The sequence below is a fragment of the Haliaeetus albicilla genome, chromosome 23 (genome assembly GCF_947461875.1).
Source record: "Haliaeetus albicilla chromosome 23, bHalAlb1.1, whole genome shotgun sequence".
Lineage (NCBI taxonomy): Eukaryota > Metazoa > Chordata > Aves > Accipitriformes > Accipitridae > Haliaeetus > Haliaeetus albicilla.
This window is the reverse complement of record NC_091505.1, coordinates 7,026,446-7,053,088: the sequence shown is the minus strand read 5'-3', so window position 1 is coordinate 7,053,088 and position 26,643 is coordinate 7,026,446. Positions and strand designations below refer to the sequence as shown.

General features: G+C 39.4%; 1 protein-coding gene across 6 annotated transcripts in view; it reads left to right on the top strand.

Moving 5' to 3' along the window:
• Positions 1-26,643, top strand: part of GRIA3 (glutamate ionotropic receptor AMPA type subunit 3) — a 155,097-nt gene that overhangs the window by 8,981 nt on the left and 119,473 nt on the right. For all 6 annotated transcript variants that reach the window (XR_011329467.1, XM_069811036.1, XM_069811037.1 and 3 more), the window contains exon 3: positions 25,929-26,168. Coding sequence is in view for 5 of the 6 variants with exons in the window: in XM_069811036.1 (XP_069667137.1) it covers positions 25,929-26,168 (240 nt within the window). In the remaining variant the exon portion in view is untranslated. The remainder of the gene's footprint in view (positions 1-25,928; positions 26,169-26,643) is intronic.

The window sequence follows — 26,643 nt, the reverse complement described above, 5'->3', positions numbered from 1 at the left end:
TTTAATATTGGAAATTTCTTTGTCTGCTACATACCCTGGATCTTTATTAGAAGTATGGTCCATACTTCTACAGCAAAGCATGTGCCCCCAATTCTTGCCTACCTGACCCACACTCGCGCTGCTTATTTGAGTGGTGGGAGAAAGAACCGTCTTTACTAGGAGCAGTGTTGCCTGTTGATTTCTCTCAGTGAGGTCTGTAGTACATGTTGTAATCAGTATCTCACAGCTGCCAGCTTTTCCAAGAGGTGTGCGGCAGTGCATTTTAGGGGTTGGTGCCTTCCATTTCTTTGTCCGATTTCCATTTCAGAGATCTTAGTCCAAGGTAGGTGCTGCAGCCCACCTAGTGAACATGGATCAGGTCTTGCGAATCACAGGGTTGCTGCATCATGATACACATCTCGATTTGTCCTTGTACCCTGCTGTGTATGTTAAATTCCTTAAAACCTTTTGGTCGTTGTAGTTGTTTGTGTTCTTCTGAGGGGGAGGTGCAGGGGGAGAGGTAGGTTGGGGAGAAATGGTAATTGGTAAGTTTTTTCAGGTGATGAACTTTCCATAGCCTCTCTACAGGAGAACCTGGTAAGACATTGGTTTTTACCAGTTACAGGGGGTTTGTCTTCTTAGGCTTTACCACTTGTGTCACCAAGTTTGGATTCTAATGAAGTCTGATGGTCAGAAAACTCAAGTTCATGTGCATTCTTTTTTCCCAGCAGTTAGATGAGAGCTAATTAGTGTCCATTGATTTGCAAAGGACTGACCCAGGGTCTAACCCTGCATTGAATTGAAACTGTTAAGGGATTATAAATTGTCTAGCAAGTTTAATGTACTCGACCATCTTTCTCCAAAGTGTTTGTGCAGTGGTCAGGTAGCAGCTCCAGAGTGGCTTCACTACCATCGTGGAGTATGTCAAAAGGAGTTGGACCTAAGGAAATGCTGAATGAGCGAGCAGTCAGCGTAATATCTGCTATCCTGCCTTGAGTTTCCTTTATAAAAACATTGCTTTTTGTGCCTACTTACTTATAACTTCTTGATGGTTACAAAATACTAATAAAGAGAAAAAATTGCATGTGGTCATCCTATGCCAGCTAATCCTATTTCTTTCCTATTTCAGCCATGTCAGCAGAGTGATTCTCATGACTAATGGTAGTTTTCATATATTTATATTGTATGCCTTGGCCAGCTCAGACCAAGTTCCTCCATAGAACTGTTATCCCACTGCTGTTCTGTGCATCCCAGAAATGGATTGTATATCCCAGAACATCATGCTGCATGACTTCAAAAACACATATGATCAGAAATGATGGGAGCTGTGTGACTTGCTAATCTTTCATTTCAGATGTAGTTCCAAAAAGGTTTTACAGATTAGATAGGGATCAACCAGCAAATTAGAGGATTAAAAATAAAAGCTTTTTAAATAGTTTCAGACTTCAAAAAATGGACTTGGTTTCAGTTGAAGCCAAGTATTTTGGAAATGATGATTACTGGGTTTTGTACATTTCTGTTCTTGACTGAAACAATTTGGTGAAGCCTATCCAAGTTAGCAAGATGTTTCTGCAGATATGAATCTGCCTTCTTCAATGTAAAAGCACCTGTTCTGTCCAATTTTTATAATGACATATAGATGATGGATGTGAAAAAAAAATTGTGTGTGTTTTGGAAAAAGCTGTCTGCTTTTTTCAGGGTATATAGTTCAAGCTGCTTATGATGGATTTTATGGATAGACAATTTTTGTCATTTAAAGTATGTATAGCATGTCTTTCCACACCATCTACAGGCATCTTTCTTTATTACTGGAGAGGCAGTGAGATAAACCCAAAATTGATCAAAATGAGACCAGTTAACACTCCTGAAGTTTTCCACTACTCCAGTTTGGTGCTCCAGGTGCAGGAGTTGCCTTGTTTAAAGCATGAAGCAGTATAGCTTTACTACATGCAGAGCGTGGTAAATGTAGTGATGGTTTCTACGACCACAATGTCCTGTTTCAAAGACATGCATTCATATGCATCAAATGTGCATTACTGCCAGTCATTTTGTGCTATATAACACAAAAAGAAATTGCAAGCAGTGATACTTAGTTGTGCATATCTACAATGACCACTGGGACCTAAATGTTTTAGTGCTTCATTGTTCTACCCTAACAGAAAGAAAAAAAAGCCTCTTTGTATCCCATTAGATAAATAGGGGCAGTCAAGATACATAATGGAGTCTTCCTCTGATCTGATTTACACCAGGGTGAATTTGGAGTAGCTCTGCAGGAGTTTGAAGAAGTGAAGCCAGTAAAGGTTAAAAACAGAGTGGTCCGTCGCGGGATATTCCTGGCTTTCAGCCTCTGGATAAGTGGGGGATTGTGGGTCCAGGACAGCCGATGCATTCTTCGAGGGAGACTTGGAGCATCTCAATCAGTAGCACACCTCTCCTCCAGGACTACGCAGGTTGTCCAGGCTCTTGACTTCAACAACTAACTGAATACACCCTTGTGTAGCATTGCACATATTTCCTCTTGCAACTTTGGGAAATTTAACAAAATGTTCACGTTCAGCAGTAATAAGTGTCCCTTTATAAATGATGCTGGGTATCTCAGAAGTATCTGTAATAGACTGTGTAGAGCAGAATCTGCCAAGGAAAGATTTTGTTTTTCAATTGAAACAAAATAGTGTAAATCAAATAGTCTCCAGTGGAAAGTGCTGACCTTGCTTTTAGCAGTAGTCAGTTACACCATCTCTACTTTCAGGTTTTCGTTTTTCTTTTTTTCCCTTTCCCCCCATATATGTATTTTTGTAGCTGTGAACATTTCACTACTTTTTTCTCTCTCTCTGCATCAGTTTATGGATTTTGCACTTCTTGTATGAATAGAGGCTGTGTGACATTAAAGACCATAGACTCTTCTGTGAAATTTAACTCATTGTGTCTCTTATGTGCTTGCATGAATAATGATAGTCCTGATTGAAAAACATAGCACCTATTCCTGAGTTGCTCTAGAGGTAATTCAAGAACAGATCTCTGGCAAAACAGGGTCTTTTGGCTGAAGCATAAAGCTAACATTTTAACCTATTTTCATCTGTAAAAACACCCTGTTGTTTTTCATGAATAATGAACCTATTGTGGGTAGTGATGCTGCTAACTCCTGCATCCTGGTCAGGTTCCAGCTTGGATCATTATCAACATAAATCAGTTATTCTCCTGGAAGCTTTATTCAGATAAATTATCTGCACTTCCTGTCTTAAATTCTTATTGTGTTGTTCTGCAGTGCTAGCCTCTGTTTCACATAAGATGCATTTGAGATTTGAGGCAATCTCTGCATACGCTGGAGGATACAATTTGATATTAAAGTATATTTTCCTTGCGGGCTTTTCTGAAAAGATTCTGTGCTTCCTTGGTAATGTCTGGAGATTCCCTGTGTTAATAAGAATGGTTTTGTTAATTGATTCCAGAATCTGCTGCTCTGGAATAGTCTGCCTTAATCAGGATCTTCACAGGAATTTAAAAATGGCATCTTTCTGGACAAAATTGCAAGCAGGATTAATATGATTCCTCCTTTCTACTATGTGGTCTCTAAAAATGCTTGTATCAGCCCCATGTATTTCTTGTGTATGCTGGGTTGAATTCAATCTATTGCAACATTTTCCGTAAGGGGATTAAAATCTTCTTGGAAATAACTTAATCAAAATCGATTATTAATTGTGTTTTCAAGAAGCTTGGGTGAAGCTATGTGTGAAATGTGAATCTATCATTTCAGTTTCTCAGAAATTCAGCTGTGTAATGCAATGTATGTGGAGTACACTTGCGAAAAGTATCGGAAAGCTCCAAAGATAGGAGACTTCCTTCTGCGAAATGGGTGTGGGAAGGGCAACAGCAGTTTAAGATTCTCCCCTGCTATCCTGCCTGCCTCATTCCTAGATGAAAGATGCTATAGAAGTGTAAAGCATTAAGATCAAACCTCCTGGATAATCAGGACTGTGACTTTGTTCTGCATGACAGAGAAGGGCCTGCAGTTCAGACGCTGCTGACTGCCTTCTCTGCTGAGCCTGCCAGCAAAAGGGTCAATTAGTGCCAACTGCAGGAGTGCAGCTCCGTTACAAAGGCCTGCGTCCACTTAGAACTGTTCATTTAGGCTCTCATTATGGACTTTAGGTTAATAGCAGTGTACACTGCTACCTAGCCATTTACCTGAAACTGAGAGACTTTATTTTACCAGTTGTGCCATCCTCCTACCCAGTTTGTTTGGGGTGGTTTTTTGTGATTGAGTCCAACTTTAAATCTCTGAGACAAGTGTATCATGTTGTGCTGTGATGATTACCGTTCAAGTGTGTAGAGATTTATTGCCAATATAGAATAACAAGTAGTAACTAAAATATTGATGATCAAAGCAATAGAGATCTGCAGCTTGATAAATTCACCCGTTCTTAAAAGCTGGCTTTTCTCTGTGAATGTCCTGCAGACAATTTTACTTTAACAACATAATCAAGGCTTTTGTTTTAAAACAGCCACTGACCTTCTGTTTGCAAAGGCAACTTCCACAGTACAGCCTGTCTCATTTCTCAGAGGTGTGAAGGTACCAATTGGGTTGTGAGCTTCCCCTGTTTGTCCACTGGAAAGCGAGTGTTCTCTTTCTGGAGAAGTTGGTGCCATTAATCTTTTTGCTGTTGGCCATTTTGCTAGAAACATCCCACTGAAATGCTTTCTTGGTGTGGCTGGGTGTGCTAATTGTCCTTCATATCATGCTAGCAATAAGCTTGTAAATTGGATAATGCTACAACTTGAAGATTATTTTAATTGCCAAGATATAAATTTTCTGAGCAGCAGACTTTAAGACTGAAAAGTGATTGCTTATGGCTATAGGTGGAACAATGTGACTTTTTAAACTTGGTCCAGCAGCGTTTTGGTTGCCTGGATGTATGCGCATACGCTGTTGCTTCCTGCCCAGTAGTCTATTCAGAGGGCTTGGGCATTTCTGTGGAGCTGATCTGATGGAGTTTCTTGGAGCATTACACTCTGTGTGAAGGAGCTGAGGTGATGGCTTTGGCTCCCACTCATGATATCCGCAAGAAAGAAATTGCTGCAGTCCAGTGGTGTATTGAGCTCTCTGCAGTGAATATCTCATGGCAGCATAAGTCCTGCCTGGAAGCAGATGAGTGCCAACCTCTAGGTCCTTGGGTGAACTGATCATTCCTCTGTTTTGCCTAGAGCACACACCAGGCATCTCGTGATTCCTAACTGGTGAAATAGGGTTGAAAACCTAATAATAATTCCTAATGGTTAGGAGATTTTCCTGCAGGAGCATGAGAGATGTTCAGAGCCTCAGGGCCGGTGACCCACCGATCTGCAGGCTTGCAGGCTGGGCAACAGTGGTGTTTCTGTGCTAGCCCACAGCCCAGCAAGGCTGCCAGGGAGAGTCACTTCAACCACAGCAATTGGATCTTTTTTCACTTCAGGGCTCTGGGAGTTTTCTTTGGGATCTGTGCTCCGCAGAGATGTGTTTTTTCCCTTTAGTCAGCTGTCTTTATTCCTTTTCCTCTGTTCTCTGTTCTTGCCTTGCTTTGATAGAGAGGAGCAGATAGACCATCATTTAAAAAAAAAAAAAAGGAGCTATTTCACTTCCCAGAGACAGTGAACAGGCCTGTGAATGGCGCCTTCTGTTCCCCGTCTGCCTGGGTTCACCTCGCACCCATCAGCCTCAGCGTTAGTCTCGCTCACATTGAGCCATGAGGCTTGTTTCGCTCTCAAAAACTTTTGAGAGTAGGCACGTTTCACAATGAAGTAGTTAAAAATCCCAAACTTGCTTACATTTCCTCAGAATTGACATTAGTTATTCCCAGGGTAGGTTTACTCGGATCACCAGAGCTTTCTCGGAATCCAGTTCGCCTTCTGAGATGGTTACAAATCCTTGAGATGGTGTGAGTTTCCTGCAGAGCTGGAACTGCTGTAACACCGGAGGGATCCTGGTGCTTTCGGTGGAGCCTCTATGTAAATACAGTAACTGGGTGAATGAAAAAAACAACAGTATAATTCTTCAGCATTTATTTTTAGTTTCTTGAAGCCTGCCATGCCTTTTGCACTGATATAAGACTTCTGCAGTTCCCAGTGATGAACCCCCCTAAAACAAATGACTCAGATTAGTATTATTTATAGATAACCACAGAGATCATTCATTCCTCTCAAGCTGTTTATTTTTGGGCAGCCCAGTGAAACTGATGAAATTGCCAGTTGTCTGAAATGCTACTGCCAGTTGTTTGAATGAACGGTATTGATTATAGTTACAGGACTATTCATCTTATACTGGCACGCATACAATACATGTATTATAAAAATGTTGTCTCTGTTGACAGCTGGGTTATGAAATGATACACTGAATTATATGTCCTTATAGGCAGTGTATACATAAACTTTTCTTAATCCCAATTCAAAAGTATTAAAAGTTACTTGAAGGAATGCAGTATGGAGTATCAGACACTGTATTATAATACCTTAATTAGAAACAACCACTTAACAAATTTACATTGAAATGAGCTAACATGATGAAACCTCAATGGGTGCTAACTGGTCTAAACAATCTTCTGCTGTGGAGGTGGAAAAAAAATTATTTTATTAAATGAGTGAAGGATTTCTTGGAAGATGCGGGTATGAATGAGACCATTTAAAGCTACTCTATTACTGCAGTTTTGTTTTAAAATCAAAGAAAACCTTGAGGCCAGCCCAGTTTGCAGCACATGCGGTAGTAGTCTTCTGGCTTCATAGAACATACCTTCAGCTTTCTGATTTTTTATTTTAAAGAAATGCAGTGATGCAGTGATCATGTTCGTCTATAGTTACCCTCAAAAGTTTTCCATCCTTCATTCTGTCGCTTACTTAATGGTGTGTATCCCAGTTGCCTGGGTTGCTCTGTCACATCACCTTTTGCTGTGGGATTCACTGGAGAGCAGCTCAGCAGATGGCCCTTTGGCTGCAGCTTCTGTCCCTTCACTGGAGCAATCTGTTGTTCTAACTCAAAATGGGTTAGAACAAACCCCCAAAAGTTGAAGTAAACCCCCCCTCTTGTGTTTTAGAGGATGTGATCTTTCACTGATGCATTGCTGTACATTTGAAAGATTCATATTTTGAAAAACTATGATTGTTAAATAAAGATTAGATAGATTTTTAGGTTCTGTGCTTGAAAATTTCCATTGTCTTGCTCTGTAGTCATGAATGATCAAAAATAGATTACAGTGCTCCGAGCATTTTTTTCCAAGTCTTACTAATGCTTACTTGACTGTATCTAAAATAATACCATTGTCTCCAGTAGTTACCCTGAGAGCAGACTTTCCCCATATTTACCTGAGCTAATTGGTACATGGAACATAACTTGAATTGTACACAGTGTGACAGATGTAACAGTAGAATGCTTGTGTGTGTTTTTAACATATATTTGCAACTGTAACAAATTTGTTAAATTACTGCATTTAAGGTTTCATAAAGTATGTAAGTCCAGATCACAGCTAGAGTAGATTGACTTAGGGTGCCTGATGTAAGTGGATGGAAGCAGATTTATATCACCATGATTCTTAAAATGGTATTTAACAGTTCTTTTTGGCAGTACAGTAGATAAAATTCTTTACAAATTTGTGTGTTGTTCAGTTGCCAAAGGATCATATTCTTCTTCAGCTTATGTTACCTATGATAGCTTTCAAATGGAATATTTTTTGTCATAATTTCAATTTTCCACGGCATAAACTATCAATTTCATGAATAGGAAAATAATTTTTTTTCTCTTGTTTGTTCTTCCTTTTTCTTCATAGTCTGAGATTTTTCTTTACCAGTAAGTAATACATTTGTAACCATGAAAAAAGCTTTATTTGAGCATCTCTTGTCATTGGTTTTTCAGATCCCAGCAAGCCACTTTTTAACTGTCTGCTTCCTTCTGCTCAACGTTTCTGCTTTCTTTTCCTTTATGTCAGTCCCTGCAATGAAGCTGCTGTAATACAACCACATTAATTGATGGTGGTTTATTTTTAAATTCTTTCTCTAAAAATTTAATCTCCTGTTATGAGACAGGATATTTACATGCTCATCCTCTATAAAAGTGGATGAGTTAGCGGAATAAATACCCTACACGTTTATGGGAGAATAGACACCCCCACCCCCATGCTGTCAGCATAGAGAGAGATGGATTCTGTTGATAACTTGTGCGGTGCAGTGGCTGACAAGATACAGTAGCAAGGATAAAACACTAGCTACTGCACTTGGCAAAATTTAGGGGTCTCTTCGGCTGTGAATGGCTCTGCTTAATTGTTACCGAAGCCTCCCCTGCCGAAATGATGCATCAGAGCAGCACAAGCTGAACAGTTGTGATGGCTGAACTTGCTCCTGCTGCTCATGAACCAGATATACTGTAAATGCAAACAGTAGGTGCTCCCCTTGTCTCTAATTAAAGCATGGATGCAAGTTTGACTATTGAGCTGCAGTATCAAGTTACTCAAAAAGCTAACTTGGGAGTTGAAAAGCAGGTATTTTTGCTTGATACATATACTCAATACCTCTGCTTTTCTGGCTTCCTCGGCAGAAAGGACAGCCTGAGGGTGAAAAAATACACAGAGTTGAATCTCTCTTTTTTCTTTTTCTTTTTCTTTTCTTTTTTTTTTTTAATTATGGAAAACTATGGTATTTTTGACTGTTCACTTCAGAGTAAAGAGGAAAATTTCCTGGAAATCCTAAGGAAAGGTTGGCCTTCCCTAAGCGGTATTTTCTCATTCTTCTGTGGAGCTGCAGTATGACTGATTCTATCCTGCTTGCCTTTTAAAGATACAAGATCAATTATGGTAATAAGGATTACATGTGATGATTATCTGGATTCTTAAGAAAACAATGGCAGAGGAGGAAATAGGGAACGGCAATATTGTCATTTGAAAGGATGCTTGTACATGGCTTGTAGCTAAAAGCATGTATGATATTCTTCAATATTCTGTGCACTTCTCCATAAAGACATTAACAGCTTGTTGGAGAACTCAGATGTTGAAATTGGACACTCTAATGTCCAAACTTGCCTTTCAACAGTGTGCTCAGCTGTATAAAATGCTGGATGGATATTCTAATTCAGGCCACTACTTTCTTCTTTGTTAGTAGCAATATCCATTGCAAGGGCCAATGTGCTGGTGTGTAGCCTCCACCATGATCTTCCATTAGATGTCAGTCAAATCTCTGCTTCTGGATTTTGTTTTGTCTTTCAAGACAGTGAGAACGTGTGGGCTTGCTTAGCTTAAATAACTGGTTACTTTTCAGATTAGTTAATCACAACCCCAAGTTTTTCACCTGAGCAATCTTTCCAGGATCATCTATTCAAATAGCTTTTTCTAATCTTAGGTAACAATTTGACTTTTTAAACACAGAAGCCCTGATTATGCTGTTTTAGAGGAAGAACCCTTACCTTCTAAATCATGTTTCCTCTCACAGTTGATTTTCCTTATTTTTAAAAAGTTTCAATTTTTTTTTTCTTTGAGATCAAACTTGTTTATATTCTTTTCCACTGCAGTTGGCTCATAGATCAAATGCACATCTCCTGTTTGTGCAGACAACATCTGCTTATATCAAGGACAAAAAATTTAAAATTATATCTACAGCAGCATCATTGTGTAATATTACTGTAATCAGTAAAGTTTCTTAATAAGCCACACAACAATATGATTGCTTGATTCCTGAGAAGAGTTTCACAAAGGTGAGTTAAGTTTTACGGGGTGAGATTAATTTCTCACTTGCTCCCCTTGGTCTCCCAAAACTGATATTCAGAAATAAATCTTTTAGGAGAAGTATTTAATTATCTTGCATTTCCCACATCGTTGGCTCTAATTAACTGACTGCCCTTTGGATTCTCTCCCTCATTTGGGAAGTTTGAATGGACCCTGTAGATACAACGGTTTTAGAAAGAGACTTCAGAATGCAGCTTGTCAGAAGACTACAGCTCTGTACAGCGTGATTAGTTTAACTTATTGGCTTGACCCAGCACATTTATTCTGCTTAGCTGAAGTCATGAAAATCCTAGATACTGTACTTATTTACATTTGTATGAACCATCCTTTTGGTAAAAGAAAATACTTTTATTGTGGCAGTTTGATGTCTTCTCTTTATTGCCTAGTAATATACTCCATGTTATGTTTTTATTCAAAGTTAATTGTGTGATAGCCAGATTTTTTTTTTTTTTTTGAGAATAGTTTTGGGGGCTGGGAGGGAGGAAGAAGAGGACCAAGTAAGTGGAGGGGAAGCCACAGCTTAGAAAAGTATCTGGAACCACGAGAGTTAAAATGCGTTTCTTCCCAAGATGCGAAATTGCTTGAAAGTACTCTCTCCTAGGGCACAACCTTGGTGAGTTTGCTGGTGCTGTTTTGAAAGATTTTCAGTTTCTGTATCATGGGTAGATTTTTATGGAAGGGAAGTTTTCTTCTGAAGGACAGGAATTAAATCATACTTGCTTCTTTTGGAACTAATGTGTAGTGTGTATCCATGTATTCATGGCTACTGAATTATCCTGCTTCTGTCAATCTCTCTTTCTGTTCCTGTAGTCCCTCAATAAAATAAGTGGCCAGATTCAGAGTATTTTGATTCTTCCAGAGTAAAGAGGAGGCTCCTATCAGCTGGCCACCATCTGAATCCATGTATAACCTGAGAATTTTGATGGGGTGAAAGATTTTTATGGAACGTAGATTAAAACAGAATAAAATCCCAAAGGTTCTGTGCCTAAAGAGACACTGTGAATTTATAGATTACATATACTCTGTGTAAAATTGTCTTTCCTGCTGTCCTTACTCATAGCACCAACTTGACTGTCATTGGAATAAACCGGAGGGGAAAAAATATTTCTTCTTTTTTTCTCACTTATTTTTGCAAATAGCAATTTCTGACTTGTTGCAGGATCGCATCCCTGTGTTAGTTAGTCCCATTACTTTCTGTCTTCATTTTTATACAGAGACAAGAAAAAGAGGAAGAACTGTATATAAAGATACGCTGTTAAATCCATAAAAATTTTTTGAGAGAGCTAGGCTGAGTGCAGGGCCTGAAACTGCCTTGAAAATGATCTTTAAAAACTGACTGTATCCAGCTGAGGATGGAAAAAATACATTGAAGAGGATGAGAAAAAGAAGCTGGGATAGCACAAATTTACTACTTGAACAAAGAAAAGGAAACTATTCCAATGCAGTAACTCAAATTCTGGTTGCTTTCCTTAATAGGATGGCTTCAATAGGATTTAATTTAGGGCTAGTTGCACTAAGCTATGGAAAAACGGAGAGCCAGGAAGGGGTGGTATTGTTTGTTTTTAAATTATTTTGATGGTTACAAAATAATCTGGGAATTCTCAGTTCGTGGAGTTCATAATTTGGTTGGTTTGATGTGGCTTCTGTAGGTCTCAAGACTTCCTGAAATATTGGACTGACAGTGCTTAGCTAAAGCTAAAGCTAGTGACAGTCTAACTGTGTTTGCATTTCTGGCATGTTTTTGCAGACTTTTCTTGGGTTAGTAGAAAGCTGTAAAGGTCAGTAGCTTGCTATATGTCCATACAGTAACTTCAGGGCTCACAACCATGCTTCTAACCAGAAAGGGTCTTACAAGTGTATTACTCTAATGAGAAAGATTAGAAACAAATGGGAATATTTTTAAATGTTTCACATTTACTTACTGCAGATTCAACAGTGAGTTTAGCCCCAGAGGCAAAGAATGGCGTAATAGAGGGACTTGAAAGCCTGTTTTTCTTTTATAGGTGATCTCTGTAGAGCAGGAGGTAAGAAATATTATCTGAGCTTCTTTGGGAAGCTTGGAAGAGCTGATGAATTCATCAGTCCTTTTTGTGCAGCTCTACTGGAGGATTTAAATCTTCATGTCTTCAATTTATTAAATTATTATGAGAAAGTCATTCTATTGTTATCAAATTCATTTTTCTTATGCAAGTTTCTATGCTATTTTTGTTAGAGAAAGGTATTGTCTCACTGATAACATTGCCAGTGGGAAGGAGGGCTCGGACTGGCTCACGTAAATGGAAAATATATGGAGAAAATCGGAGTACAAAGAAGTCTTCTGTGCCTGTAACTGACATTTCTTCAAAAATGAGGTCTCTTATGCCTTATGTTATAGTCTGGAGAGGCACTTCACTTTGTCCATTAATCTATCTGAAAAGCTTTACTACCTGAGTTCACCAAATAAATCTATTCCAAGGCCTACAAAATTTTCAAGTCCAAAAATAATCTGTTGATGGGCTGCTTTGAAAAGTTTGACACTGTCAGGGAGTCTTTGAAAATCAGACTAGGAAAATTCAGTAACAATAGCCTAGCATTAGCTCTGTACGATGTATTAGTTTAAACAAATACGAAGACGCATTATCGTAGTCCTTTCTGTTGTCTGCTATTTTGATAGGCAGTATGGAATTATATAAGAGAGAGAGAGAGAGAGATGTGTGTGGAGAAAGAGAGCAATATTTCCTGTTCTGGAACCTAAGTTTGTGATGAGCTGCTTTTTGCTGAATGACATGGGTGCTTTTCTTGAAGGCTATTACACTGGTTTTAACAAAAGAAAAATATTTATTTTAAATTTAAACTGAAATTGGCACTGGCATTTGCAAGTTAAAATGCAGAGTCATTAATCTATAAAACCTGGAAGATACTGTGAATTAATTTGTAAGAAATCAGTAAAGCAGAAATTTAATATGATCATATTTGGTAGGACATGGGTACATTTAAATTAAAGTAAGGTGTTACTTACAATCTCTAACTGGAGTCACATATCAGTTTCTATTCTGTTGTGCGTAGCAACCTGATTTTTTTTTTAAAGCTTATTTGAAAGGAAGCTGAAAAATTAATCGAGTTCATTGAGTTCATGAAACTGTTCCTCCCATGGTTATGTCTATGCCTGCTGTGAATAAGGGCTTCCCTACTTAGAGCCTAGTGGTGTCATCCAGAACTGGCAGCGTTTTTCTCCAGTTTGGCATCTCTCAGTAAGATCTTTCCTATCCTTAGCGCGGTTTTGTTCAGTGGTTGACCTCTGTGGTGCTGTGAACAAGGGATAACCAGCAACGGGGGCAGGCCTTCAGGGTGACGATGGTCTTCTGGAAAGAGCTCGTGCTGCAGCTTACTGCAGAGCTGGAGCGATGGTACAGCCGTGTGAGAACTTTCCTTCAGACAGATATTGCCACCTGTCATCCAACTCCTACAGTTAAGCTGTTTGGTGCTGGTAGATTGGCTATAGGAGGCTACTGTCATAGAGATACACGCTGCCATTTCAAGGCTGTTTCCCCAGACTTTGTACTGATCTGGGTATTGCACAGCTGTGTTTGAGTCACTGATGAGATTCATTTGCTTGTTCCTTGGCTGAACAATACCCCCTAAATGGGGTAATTCCTCGTGGTACGGCAAGGACTGATTGAGGGCTGTGGAAGGTTCCCTGAAGTGACTTACGGAGGGAAGGATCCACAGTAGAGATTCATACTTATTTTCTGCCGTAAGGGTTAGAGTGTTTGTTCCCGAGACCAGAAAAGACTTGGCTAGCGTTGCGGTTCCTTTGTTGTTTTGGACTTCCCCTGCCTCAGTTTTCTTCTCCCTCCAAAGTTTACACAGTGTTTTTGCAGGATGCTTGGAATTTGTTGGTGTATACAAGCAAAGTGTCAGCAGATTTAGTGATTTTTGTGAAAAGTCAGAGAGCAGGATTTTTTAGATACTTCTAATAAATGCTACTATTACACAGGAATTTGGATTAAGGCTGCTAATGCATCTCTGAGGATGGAGCACGTCCGTAAACCAAGAGGCTAAGGAATAAGTTGGAAAGTAGACCTGATAGAGATGATTAAAGAGTAGGCTGAAAAAGTATTTATTTCAATAGCAACAAAATTGCTTAAACATGTATTTTATTTACAGGCAAAGAAACATTACATAAAAACAGGCCTATGTTTGAAATACAGTACAAATTATTAAATCAAATTATGTACCAGAAACTCATAATGTGAAAATACAATGAAGTTTGCAGTGAGGAGACTGGTTAACTGTACATATGAAACGGCAAAAATTCATGACATCACTGATACTAACCTTTGTGGGTACTTGATACGCAGTCTCACCTATCAAATTCCACTTTTTCAATCAAAAGAACTGCCAGCAACTTCAGATGTTGTTTACAGTAAAGATTAAAAAAAAGGGAGGGGGGGACACGGGACAATGGAGATGCTTTTGCACATAAAGCTTCTCTTCCTTGAGTCACTTTAGACTTTTCAAGGGGCACCAAGAATTCAGGCTTAGCAGCCTCTTGCATAGGAGGATGTGGATGCAAAGCGTGGATTGTCACCCATGATGTGAACAACGTGTGTAGCTTGGTAACTTTGGTAAATGTCAGAGTATTTTCAGAAGAAAGCTAATGTTTTTTAACCATGATTCCCATATGGAGGAGCTGTAATGGAGATAACATAATCCAAAATTTTTTAAAAATATCTGTGGTTCTGCATTCATTTGTATTCGTGCTGATGAGACCACAAACGTGATGAGATCACAGCAATATTCTCTGGCCTGGATGGTGGTTGTGAATAAAAGACCTTCTAACTCATAGCAGTGGAAGTTAGGGGAGTCTTCTCATTTTCTGTTAACTCTACTAGCAAGTTTGAGAGAGAGAGGAGGGGGAGAAAGGGCTGTTCTTCGAAGTCATCGTTTTGCAGGCGTTTTCCTGCTAGGAGAGATTTTAGTAGGTGTTAGTAGAGACTAGGGAAGTGTGGAAGTGCCACCGTGTAAATCAGACTAAATCATCTGAATACGCCTAGTACAGCTAGGTTGTAATGCATCACTGAAGGGGGACCTCCTAGCAGAGTGAGCCTCTTGGTGATTTGACCCCCAGCTCTGATTTAGTGTCTTGAGCACAGTCTGTGTCTGTTCATCAAAGCACCTAAGCATGTGCTTAAATCTGTGCATGCCACTTTGGGATCCAGGACATTTAGTAAAACCTTGTTGGTGTCAGTGAAGCAATTCTGCGCATGTAGAATAAGGTTGATCAAGCTGTGGTTCTTCAGGTGTGTGCAGTTCTAGAGAAATTCAAGTGCTGCCCCACACTGCCGCTGTCTCATGACACAGTAGGTTTCTCATGAGGACTTGTAGGACCTCTTGAGTAGAACCAAAGGGCTTGCTAGTCTCACTTTGGTATGAGGCATTTGGCTCTTCTCTGTCAGGAGAAGATGCGGGAAGAGTCCCACTTCTCTTATCACCATCACACATACCGCTGCAGGCCACAGTCTCATGCTGTTGCTGATGATGAACGAGATTGTTCTCTGCTTATGAATGTAGCAGGGTCTCATGGAACACAGGAGAGCAATGGATTTGCACCAGGTTAACATTTCACTATACAGTTGGCTGCGAGCAGACTTTGAACCAGTATTTAAAGCTACAACAATGTGTCCAAACCCTCTGAGATCAACAAATAATTTTAAACTAGGCCTGTCTGACTTGGCCGCCCCTCCTTGTCTGAAAGGGCAGCAGTCAGTTAAGAATTAACAAGTAGCAGTGTGACTTTTCTTCCACAATCAGGCTTTTGCTGTGCCATTTCCATCAGTTTTGGCTTCCACATTATTCAGCTGTGCACCAGACAACTCTTTTGTTATGTGCCAATTAACCCAGCTTGATAAATAGTGATTATGCATAATTTATACAGAATAATATTCTTGTTGTTCCCTGTAAATAAGGCACTGGCTTAGCAGTGGGTACTGGTCTGTGAATGACTGTCAGATGTGATCGTGAAGGTCCAGGAGGCTAGTGGAAGGACTCTTGGGACCATAAGGCAGATAGAAATGATAGCAAGAATAAAACTAGATGGGGAGGGGTGCTTTTGTTTTTGTAAGGGGAGTTGGGATTTTGGTTGTGCAGTTCTGTAGTTTGCTCTTTTGGTATACTGAAGTCCGTGGGAGCTTCCTCGATGACGTTGGTGGGTACTTTATTGGACCCCTAAGGAGCATCTTCAAATGATTTCCCTGGCTGCTGAAGCCAGGTTTTCACAGCCATTCTGTTTCCTCTTCTGCATTAACTGATCTGAAGTCTCTCAGACTGATAAGCTGAGAGCAGTGGGACACAAGGAGTGGGTGAGAATTGCATAGCCCCATGAACCTTGAGTAAACAGGGGGAGGAGATACGGAAATGTGAAATCCAGTCCACTGGTCCGAGATGTACTCGCAGTGACAGCACTTGCTGGAATACTATTGCAGAGCCTCCAGAAGAGTGTTAGGGACTGTTGCTTTGGGTAAACTGGGCTGCCTGTCAGCCAGCACCATGCTCTGCATACATAGAGCCAACTGGAAACCCTCCAGAGCTGGAGGCTGCTTGCACAGCTGCTGTTTTGGCGATCACATCCCCTTTCTCCTTGGACAACCTTAATCCTGGCATTTACCTCATGGTGAATTTTACCCAGTTCAGTGATTCCAGGTGTGTTTGCCATTTTGCCTCTTCTATCTCATCCTCTCTAATGTATCCCCACAGGCCTATAAATGGCACCACCTCAGCAGACTCAGCTCATCTTTCAACGAGCTGCCAGAGCCTTCTTTTGATTTATTGCCTTTCGCCACAGTGGCCCAGAATGAAGTCAACTTCTGAAATCACTTAGGGAAGGATCTGCTGAACAAGCATACATTTAATAATACGCCTTTACCTTTTTACTTCCTCCATACTGGGGTGTTCCAATGAAATAAGAAATCCCTTCAGAGTGTTGGAGTGCTGGAGATAGCTGCTGATGATTCGCAGCTCTGAGGCGCAGCATCGCCTTTAACTGCTGCGCTTTGATTCAGCCCTACGTTCAGCCTAACATCCTCAACTGCAAAATGCTGCCGTTTTCTGATGAGCGCGACGTATTTTTTCTTCATACCACAAAGGGCTTGCTTTTCTCTTAGCCTGTTGTTTAAAGTATTGACAAAATATGCGAGATAGATCGTCTCTGAAGATGTAACAATAGCTACATGGGTACCCCATGGTGTACCACATCTTGTCAAATTCATATGAAAAACACTTTTTTGAATATGTCTTTTTTTTCCAAAGCGGAGTGCTTAATGGCTTGTTGGAACTCTTATTACTTTGAATAAAATTATAGAAACATTCATGATTTTTATGTTAAACTATTAAATGTTACTATATGTTTATTAGAATATGCATATTAGTAGAGTATATTGGCCACCTGTAAGTAAATGGCTGCTAAATTTCCCTGTGTGTTATAACAATAACTTTTGAAAGAATAGGGGTTTTCATACTTTTCCTCTGACCAACATTTTTAGAATAATTGCTTCAGAAAATAAGAGCTACAGTTGCAATCCAAAGTGATCACAGCATGCTGGCATAACATACTAGATTAAAATGAAAAGCATTTCAAATGGTGCAACAGATGGAAACAAGTTATTTAACTCAAGTGTGTGTTACATATTTGTGTTGCATGCACACTGTCCATGTTTCTGCAGAGATCAGTCATGAAACAGGAGTTGGAGCCTCGGATGTGGAGAACACAAATGGTTGTTGTTTGCTGTGAATATATTTAGACTCTTCTGGGGAAAACTTTGCCAGGTCCTCTGGCTCCCTCACACAGGTGTTAGCTCATGTTCCATGCTTCAGGGAGAAAGGAGTGCATGTTTACGTGGACGGGATAGACTAAGCCTTTTCTCAAAGGGCAAAAGCTCAATGAATTGCTTTACATCCACATGTTAAGTCTCTAACACTCCCTAAATTTGAGGCCAGTGCCTGAACTCTTAAGCATCCAGGATCGTGGAGCTGCCTATCAGGAGCAGAGTGTTGGCATTGCACATACCGCTGTTGTTGGCAAGGCATTTATTATCCTGGAGAAACTGAGCAGAAACATCTCTTCGTCAAAGCACAAAAGGCAGATACCAATGCCTTTCCATTTCTCTCTAGCAGTGAGTTTAACTGCCTACGAAGAGAAGCGTCTTGCTGCTCCTCTTTCAGGTATCTCCTTTCGTGTCAGGACCAGCGTAGGCAGTAAGCGGAAGAGCTCACAAATAACACAAATCCACAGCATTTAAATCTGAGTTCTGCAGGAGTGTTACAAAGTCTTCTTTCTAAGAGCTTTTTGTTTTAAACAGTATGGTATGTATTTGATGTCTTCCCTTTAAAACTAAAAGGAATTCTCCCTTGTGAGCAGCTTGTGGGGGTGGGGGGTTCAGGATGGAAACTGGTCTGGTAACAGTAGAAGATCGTGGATTGCCAGGATGGGTTTAAAACCAGAAAACTTGGCTATAATTTGTGGTGCTTGATCTGAGAGCTTGAACACCATGTTGTAAAGACACAAGCAAGATAATGTAGTATTCTGATCAGCACATACTTAAGTATAGTCCTCAAATACCTAACATTTTTTAAATCATCCTCCAAAAAAATGAGTTGATTTGCATGGCACATATATATCTCCTTTCACCTTTAATCCATTTTAAGCTTTAAACCCCTATTTTGCTTCCCTCAAACTCCAGTAGATTGCTTATACTTCAAATTCATCATAGCTTTTCAAAAGGAATGTTCTCATAGAACTCCAAATCCGTCGTATTTTAAAAAAATCAGTGCATAATAGTGATCCCAGTTAAAACAAAATCTTTTTTATGATTTGGACCTACTGATAAGAGGCTGACAATTTTCCTGGAAACTAGGTGGATTGACTCCTGGGTTTCTTCCATCATCAGAAACGTGTTGTAAATACAGAGATTCTGAATGGTAAGTGGTTTGGGGGGGGGAGGGGGTGTTTTGTTTTGTTTTAATGAAAGTGAAACATACATTATAATTTGGTAGGTTTGCAGGACAAGTTACTCATTTTGTGCTTGAGTTTCATCAAGGTTCTACAAAACTATTTTTTTATTTTATTTTTTTTTAGCTTTGTGGCCAGTAACCTGAAAACAGAGGTAGCTCAGACTCTACCTAATCTTAGGTTTGGAAGCAGCTTGGGACCTAAACAGAAGTGAGTAGGTAATAGCAGCACAAGTAGCCTAGCCTGTTCCAAGCCGCTCAGGCCACCTGCAGTATGTTCTCTGACTAGATAAAGAACACCTTTCAGAAAGCTAAGCACAGCTTTCTCAGGACAATCAAGGTCGTGTTCAGCCTGACTTTCTGTCTGTTTTACAGTTTGGTGCTCAAAGATGTCCTTGTTACTGAGATTTTAAATATATTAGTTAGTCTTTTAAAATACCAAAGCTTTTATTTGCACATGCATCAAATTGGCAGTTTGGGGGCAGAGAGGATTTGGTCCTGGTTTACCTTTGTCTGAGTAAAGTTACGCTAATGGACAAAGTACATCAGGCCTGAGTGAACTTCAGCTACCTCTCTCTGAGTGCTTTCTGAAACTGTGCCTTTTGTCAGCCTTTCTGTCTAAAAGGATCTGACTTCAGTTACGCACTTCTTTCTCACGAGCAGTCATTGCAAGTCTCGACCGGCACCTATTAGCATCACAGTGTGCATGAGGTTTTGTGCTGCTGGTGTTCCTACTAGCACTGCTACAGCCTAAGTGGCCTATTTTTATTGTTGCAAGCTGGCATTTTTCATACGCTCATAAAATTCACACAAATGTTTCGGTGTGAAGAGAAGATCCAGCACGCAGCAAATTCATGTACATTGTTAGGGTTTTATTTGACTGTAGTAGTATATATAAAGGCCAAAATGTGTAAAGTTTAATGAGTCAAGTCATGTATGTCATAAATAATTGGGCATACTGAAGGAAACCAAGGTTGTGGTAGTATTTCTACAGCACCCAGCACCCAGGAGCTATAATTGTGGTGAGGGTTCCAAAGTCATCCTCAAAAGCGGATAAGAAATAAAGACTCATTTAATAATGCACACTGGAGTTGTGGTAGGGTGACAAAAGTAATCTTGAACAGGATCTTGACCAGAGAGTGTTTGGGGATGCTTGGATCTGGACATTTGTTTTGGATTGCTTTTCAGTAAATGGTTTGTAAAATATGGATTAATCCTTATGCCTTTCATTTGCAATTTAATAATAGCCCCCTCCCAGTGCCTGAATCTACTGTTTTTACTTTATTGGCTCTTCTAAAAAGAAATGCAGACCGAAGGAAGTGTATATGTTTGAAGAAGGCACTAGATAGAATGAAGCAAGCCGAGTAGTTCTTTTTATAAAGAACTAGATAAAACACACTGCATTTATATCACTAAGAAAACTTTTGCCATAAATGAAGTAACAAGAGTAAATCATAATTTTGTTTTGCGCTGTGCTGTGAGGTTTTGGGTTGGGGTTTTTTTGTTTGGTTTGGGGGGATTTTTTTATGTTTGTAAGGGCACATCCTTTGTTAGGTAGGATGAGAAGTGATGTTATAGCCAATATCTCAGGAGGATTTGTATCCAGGTTGTAACTTCCTTGGTTCCCTCCCACCCCCAAGAATATTCACTACTAACTATTTCAGAAATGGGTGTTTTCAGAAATGCTTCTTTTCTCAGCTGAATTTTAAACAACTCAGTGGAATATTTTCTTCTTGACAGAATTCAGTGTCTTAAAAATTTTAAATGCAAAAGGTAGTTTTATTTGCCATAGGTAAATGCAGTTCATTTTTAATTTTTAATATGATGAGTTTGTCTTTAAAGGAAGCTCTCAAGTCTGATTGTGGAGCCCCCCAAAAGTAGCTCACTGCTGTGCTGATCTCCTCAGGGCTCAAGGAAGAGAGAGTGTGCCTTTTCATTCGGTGTATTAAAAGGAAAGGGAAAGAAAGCACTAGAGGCATTGTTGGTCTCTCTAAAAGCCTGTATGCTTACTGTATGAAGTGATGTTAATGATAACTCTTGCATTATTACAGCAAGGAAGTCATAGGATGGAGCCTTAGATAGCAAATAGCAACTGCTCTGAGATATGCTGCATATTATTCCATTATAAAGTAGTCCCATTAGTCTGTTGGCAGAGGCTGGCAGTGAGAATTGTCTGGAATCCAAGACAATTGGCAGAAGAAAGTGGAGGGAATAAAATTATTTCACAGCTGAGGGAAACACAGAACACAAAACTGAGGAACTGGTATGAGCAACGCGCAATAATGTCAGTTGTGATTGTGCTCCTACAGCGCCTTTCATCCCAAAGAGCTGTATGATTATCAGTAAGGCAGGCCTTACAGTGCCCCTTTGACAAAGGTTAATTTCGTCAGACCTACTTTATAAGAAATTGATGTGAACAAAGGGGAAATTACTTGTCCATACAAACAGTAATGAAGAAGGAATAGCGTCTGAGGTATTGTAACCTCCAACCCCTGACTCTTAATGATATCTAGTGGAAATGGTGTATTAAGATCCATCCTTTAACATATTTCTTTTGTTGGCTTTATACATCTTTTCTTTAAACAAGCAAAAATCCAAACCTACTTGTAAATGTTCCTAGTCATGCTTCAGTTGTTTATAGTAAGAACTGGAATTTAAAAAAAAAAAAGAAAGAAAAAAAAAAAAGGTGTCAGAGAAGTTTTGACTTCAGCTTCCAGGCAATAGACAGTAGAAATGTCAGAGCCTATACAACCTTGCTGTGTTAGGAATACTCACAGTCACTAAAAGGTAGAAGAACTAAATACCATTAGAAAGCAAAAAATAAATTTTAAAAGGACACAAAACATCAAATAACATGTGTGAAATGGGGCATCTTTTGAGTTTCTGGCCTGGAGCTTTCCTGGGGTCTCAGTGAAAAAAAATCACATCTGGTTAATCTTAGCAAGTTTCTGTGGTGGGGCTGATTTGACTGGAGGGAGGATAGAACTGCTAGTAAAACAGAAGACTGGGATTCATTGACTTACACTGATGTTTAGGATGGCTCAGCTGCTATTCAGTACCGAAACAAAGATTTTTATTTATTTGAGTTTGGTCTGGGTTTTTTGGTTGCCCTTTTTTTTTTGGTTTGGGGGGAGGGGGTTTAAGTAAATTCTGCTTACCACTGTGATCACTCTGGCTCGGAGCATTTTCCCTCCTTGGCAGGAAACACTTCAATCTCTCATGACCTGGAAGTTTCTTACCTTCTTTTGACATGCTTGAGAATTCACAGGCTTCTGTCATACAATCCATTCCTTTCCTGAAAATGATGGCACGTGGCAGCTAACTTATTCCAAGAACAAGCCCAGAGTTAAGTCTCCATTCATAAATACTCACCTTGCACCTAATGCCAAAATAACGGCTTACTATGATCTCCTGTTGGATAACTGCTCCTCAGGACGTCTGTCCCATGTTTGTGGAGGTTGCAACTTTTTCAGATCAGGTTATAAAGCAATTTGATTATGAGCTGTCCTTGGAGACAGATGCGCATACACAGTATTAATAACTATAGTTAAGAGCAGTTTCATAAAGGCATAGCTCAGCAAAAAAAAAATTGCTTTTTTTTTTTTTTTTGAGGAATAAGGTTGCTTCAGGATTTGTCCAAATCACTTCTTTAACAGCCAAATTATGTGTTTGACCATCTGCATTTTTCAGATAGGGGAAAAACAAACATAAATCAACTGTGATTAATTAAGGGAAAATACCAAAATTCTTACTCAAACATGAGGATTGTTCTGATTGTCAATAGAAAGTAGTTTGAAAGAGCTTAAAGCTAAGGTTTATTTAGCCTTTTTTAAATTTTGCTTAAGGCTCAGTGGTGTTAGAATAATAATTTAATTAAAATGAATGTAATTATGTGTTTGGTTTTTGGAAGACAAGTAACAATATGGCTGTGGGTTCATGGATGTTCAGTAGGCTCATCTGATCACATAGGAGATTAGGTCACAAACTAAATAAAAGACCTAATGCTACAAAGTTGTAACAAAATTGTGAGTTCAAAAATGCAAATGAACATTGAGGACCAAGATAATTGGCCTTTTAGCTTCTCTTTATAAAAACAACGGTTTATCTGCCTTTTAAATGGGCCAGTAAAATTGAATTGGCACCCTACAGTGCATGCAGAATAGATAGTCAAGAAGAATAAGCTATAATAAGCAGAGAAGCTTAAGAGATGAAGATTTTTCAAAACTAATAGAAGAGAGATAGTCCGTAAAAGTGTTAAATCTTAAAGATCTGCAGTGAATACAAACCTGAATCAGGGGAAATAAGACTGGTCAGGGAGGTATGCTTGTTAGAAGATATTGTTGGTGATCCTCCAGAATTTTTAGGAAGAAAATTCACAGATATCTGAAAGGCCAACTCAGAAGCTGTCACCTGCGCTAGGATACTCCATGCAAGCAGCAGCTCCATGTTGGCTATTAGGTATTGTTTGGAGAAGGTCCTGCTAACAGTCAGGTTGTTCACAGACACTGATTTTTTTCTCAGATTACTCACAAATTGAGAGTGGGCTCTTCGCATAAATGAGCAAGAGCACAAACTGCTATGAAAATAGATACACCTTAATTCAGTATTTTAAAATAGCCATGCAAGACAGAATTTTGTCCAAAGGACAAAGACCTTGAACCATTTTCAAACTGTTGACCACAGTGCCTAGGTGCCATATCGCTAAGAACAAGAAAGAGCACAAACCGGACCAATTCTCAGCTGGTTCCCAGCACAATGCAGAGGAACTGGTCCATGCTGGAGCCAGCCACTGTCAGTTACATTTAGCCCTGCACCTATTCTCTCTACTGACTCTTTGAGGTGTAGGAACTAGCAGTCCTAATAAGAGCTAATCTGTATTCTTCATTATAGTCCTACACTTAGATAGCATGGTAGGTTTTCTGAGCCCCCTTGTGACTCTCTTTTTCAGATACTATCTCCCTGTAAATCTGAGAGATTTTAGTGGAGTCACAGTTCAGAAGTATTCAAGAGCCTTATACCTTATACCTGATAAGAAATAATGGGTGAACCCAGGATTGTTTGAAATACTCTGAGTTTTTAGGGTCAGGAGATATTTGAAAATATGTTTTGTTTGCATTGCAAGAAGGGATGTTTCCTGCAATACTTGCTCTTCTCTGCTTTCGCCGCAGTACAGAATCTACATAAAAACCTAGTAAACTAGGCCATTAATAAATATGTAAAAGAAGCCTGGTCTGTGAGGTACTGACTCAGTGTATGTGAGGACACCCAGCTCCGCTAGCCCCACTCCAGTGATTATTTCCATGAAATTAGAGGGCTTACATGCCACTGAAATGATTTGGAGACTGCCAGACTTTCTAATGTAGTCTTTATTTTTCCCTTTTTTTCACCTGTAAGTTAATGCCTTTTATTTGTTATTTCAGCAGATAATTTTTACGGTAGCTTTTCTACTTTATATCCTGCTGGTATATAGTTTAACAAAATGCCTTTTGAAACAGTGTATTTAATTCCTCAGTCATGCCTCTGGGAATAAATTCTCGCTGTATTATAACTTCTTTTATATCTTTTCCTTACTGTGGTTGAGAACTTCGGCAAACTTTTTCTTTCAGAAATCACTGCTTCTTATTCCCTGTCTGTGCCTCATGTGCAGCTCTTCTGTCTACACCAGCTGTTACTTGCTGCTGGTATCCACGACTGGTCGTGTCCTGTTACAGTGGCTTAAACACTTAAAGAAATTCCTTAAGAGCAGTTCTATTTTTGCATCTGGATCTCCAGGAAAAAAATAGAATTTCCCCACCTGGCTACCTATTTGAGGTGTTATCCATGATGCTGTATCAGTGAGCTGATATGGTGGAGAATCCTTTTTAAAATTACTTTTACAGGCTTTAGTGATTCTGAATGGTAGCATTTACGGTAGGAAATGTTTCATGATGGTACTTTTGGAAGTAACGATGCTGTATATTTCTGTGTAGAAGTCATGTCTTCTTTACCGGTAATTACTTCCCCTTGCTTTTTGCAAAGTTAAATATGAAGTGTTTTGGCAAAAGTGGTTAATGGGGCTAGTTGAAAATTGTTGTTAAATCCAGTTCTTGACAAGCGAAATTGTTAATGTTGAATGAACATTTTTCTGGGAAACTTATCTTCATTACAAATGGAACTTGCTCATCTCAGTCCAAAAATGTTTTGATTTAGAAGTGCTGCTATGCTGTAGCATATTTCAGTTGTACAATCTTTATTATGGACCAGAGCCCCAGCATCCCACATATCAGGCTCCCTTGCTGTCTCTGATGCAGTCTCCCTCCATGGAAAGAACCCAGGGTCGCAAGAAGCTTGCTCTGTTGCTACGGAGTTGAACAACAAAGAAACTCTTTTCCCTGCAACTCCCGTGAAGTTGACCACGTTTATAAATTGAAATACTTTCATTTTTGTCCCAAGTGGTCATTGCTAAATCTCTACAAAGTATGGGAAAGGAAGTGTTTCCCCAGATAAGTGCATGTGAAACAAAACACCCTTGACTGCATTTTGCTTATTTTCTGGTACTAGATGAGTTCTTCAGGACACCAGAAAAGTTAATGACTGAAAGCCTCCTGGTTAAGGGATATCAACTTTCATCCCATGAAGCAACAATATGTGTTCCTTATTTGTGTTGTCATTAATGAACCATACACGTTCCAAATTGCTTCTGAAAGATTTTAACACTCAGTTAAGAAGCCACCATAATTTCTCACTGAAAAAGACCACACCCAGGTTTCACACAGAGATTTCAGAGTTGTGGGACTAGAAAGGAATAAAACATCCAGATTTCTTTGAATCAGATCTGAATCAAGGTGGGATACCAGGGAAAACTACATCTTAACATATTGACTTTCAGGCAGACCTGACATTTGTTATGTAGCTGCTAACAGGTGGTACTCAAGGGAGGGAAGGTATTTTACAGACAAGCAATGTAATCCCATGTTTGTTTTTAAAGAATATGGAGAGATTAGTGGATTATAACAATATAGCAGGACAAATGGCAATCAAAAATGTGCTCAGGCCAGTTTACTTGTGACAAAGTTGGTACAACTCACAGCTACACTGAAATCAGTATAAATTATCTCATAAATTCATTCCATCTGCTGCAGCGTACAGAATAATTTCAGGATTGCTTAGAAGGCTTACTTCAAACACACTTTAAAAGTTTGTTGCATTCATTATATGTCAGATTTTAACACCCCTGTCTGTCTTTGTTAGTCTGTTCACAGTTTTCCAGAGGAGTTTACGCCATCTTTGGATTCTATGACCAGATGTCAATGAACACACTGACATCATTTTGTGGAGCACTTCACACATCCTTCGTCACACCCAGCTTCCCAACAGATGCAGATGTGCAGTTTGTCATCCAGATGCGGCCAGCATTAAAAGGAGCCATCTTGAGTCTCTTGACTCATTATAAGTGGGAAAAGTTCGTGTACCTCTATGACACTGAACGGGGTAAGCGCCATCATTTTAAGTGATTTTTCTATTTCATAACTTGCTGTAAGTATTACCAGGATCAGCATGTGCAGCCCATCCCTATTTTCTTTTGGATGCAGATAGCACATTCTGATGGTCCTAGAAAACAAGTTTATTCTGAAGAAACGAGAATAAATGGATAGATGGAAAGAAGGCATTTTCATATTACTGATCATTTGTAAAGAGGTTGTTTGGAGGATAGTGTTAGCAGTGTAAGCATTCGGTTTGGAATACCTGGTTTCCATGGAACCGCAGACTCAACACTTGCCAGGGTTTTTGAGTCCTTGCAAAATAAATAAAGTCAGCACTACGAAGTAGGCTGTTAAGCAAGACCTTCCGCTGTGCGTGACATTGCAAATCCCACACCACTTTACATAAATGTGCATTTCTCCTGTCACTGGACAAAGACAATCCATACTAGGATACACTCTAAAGATGTCTAGGCATCAATAAT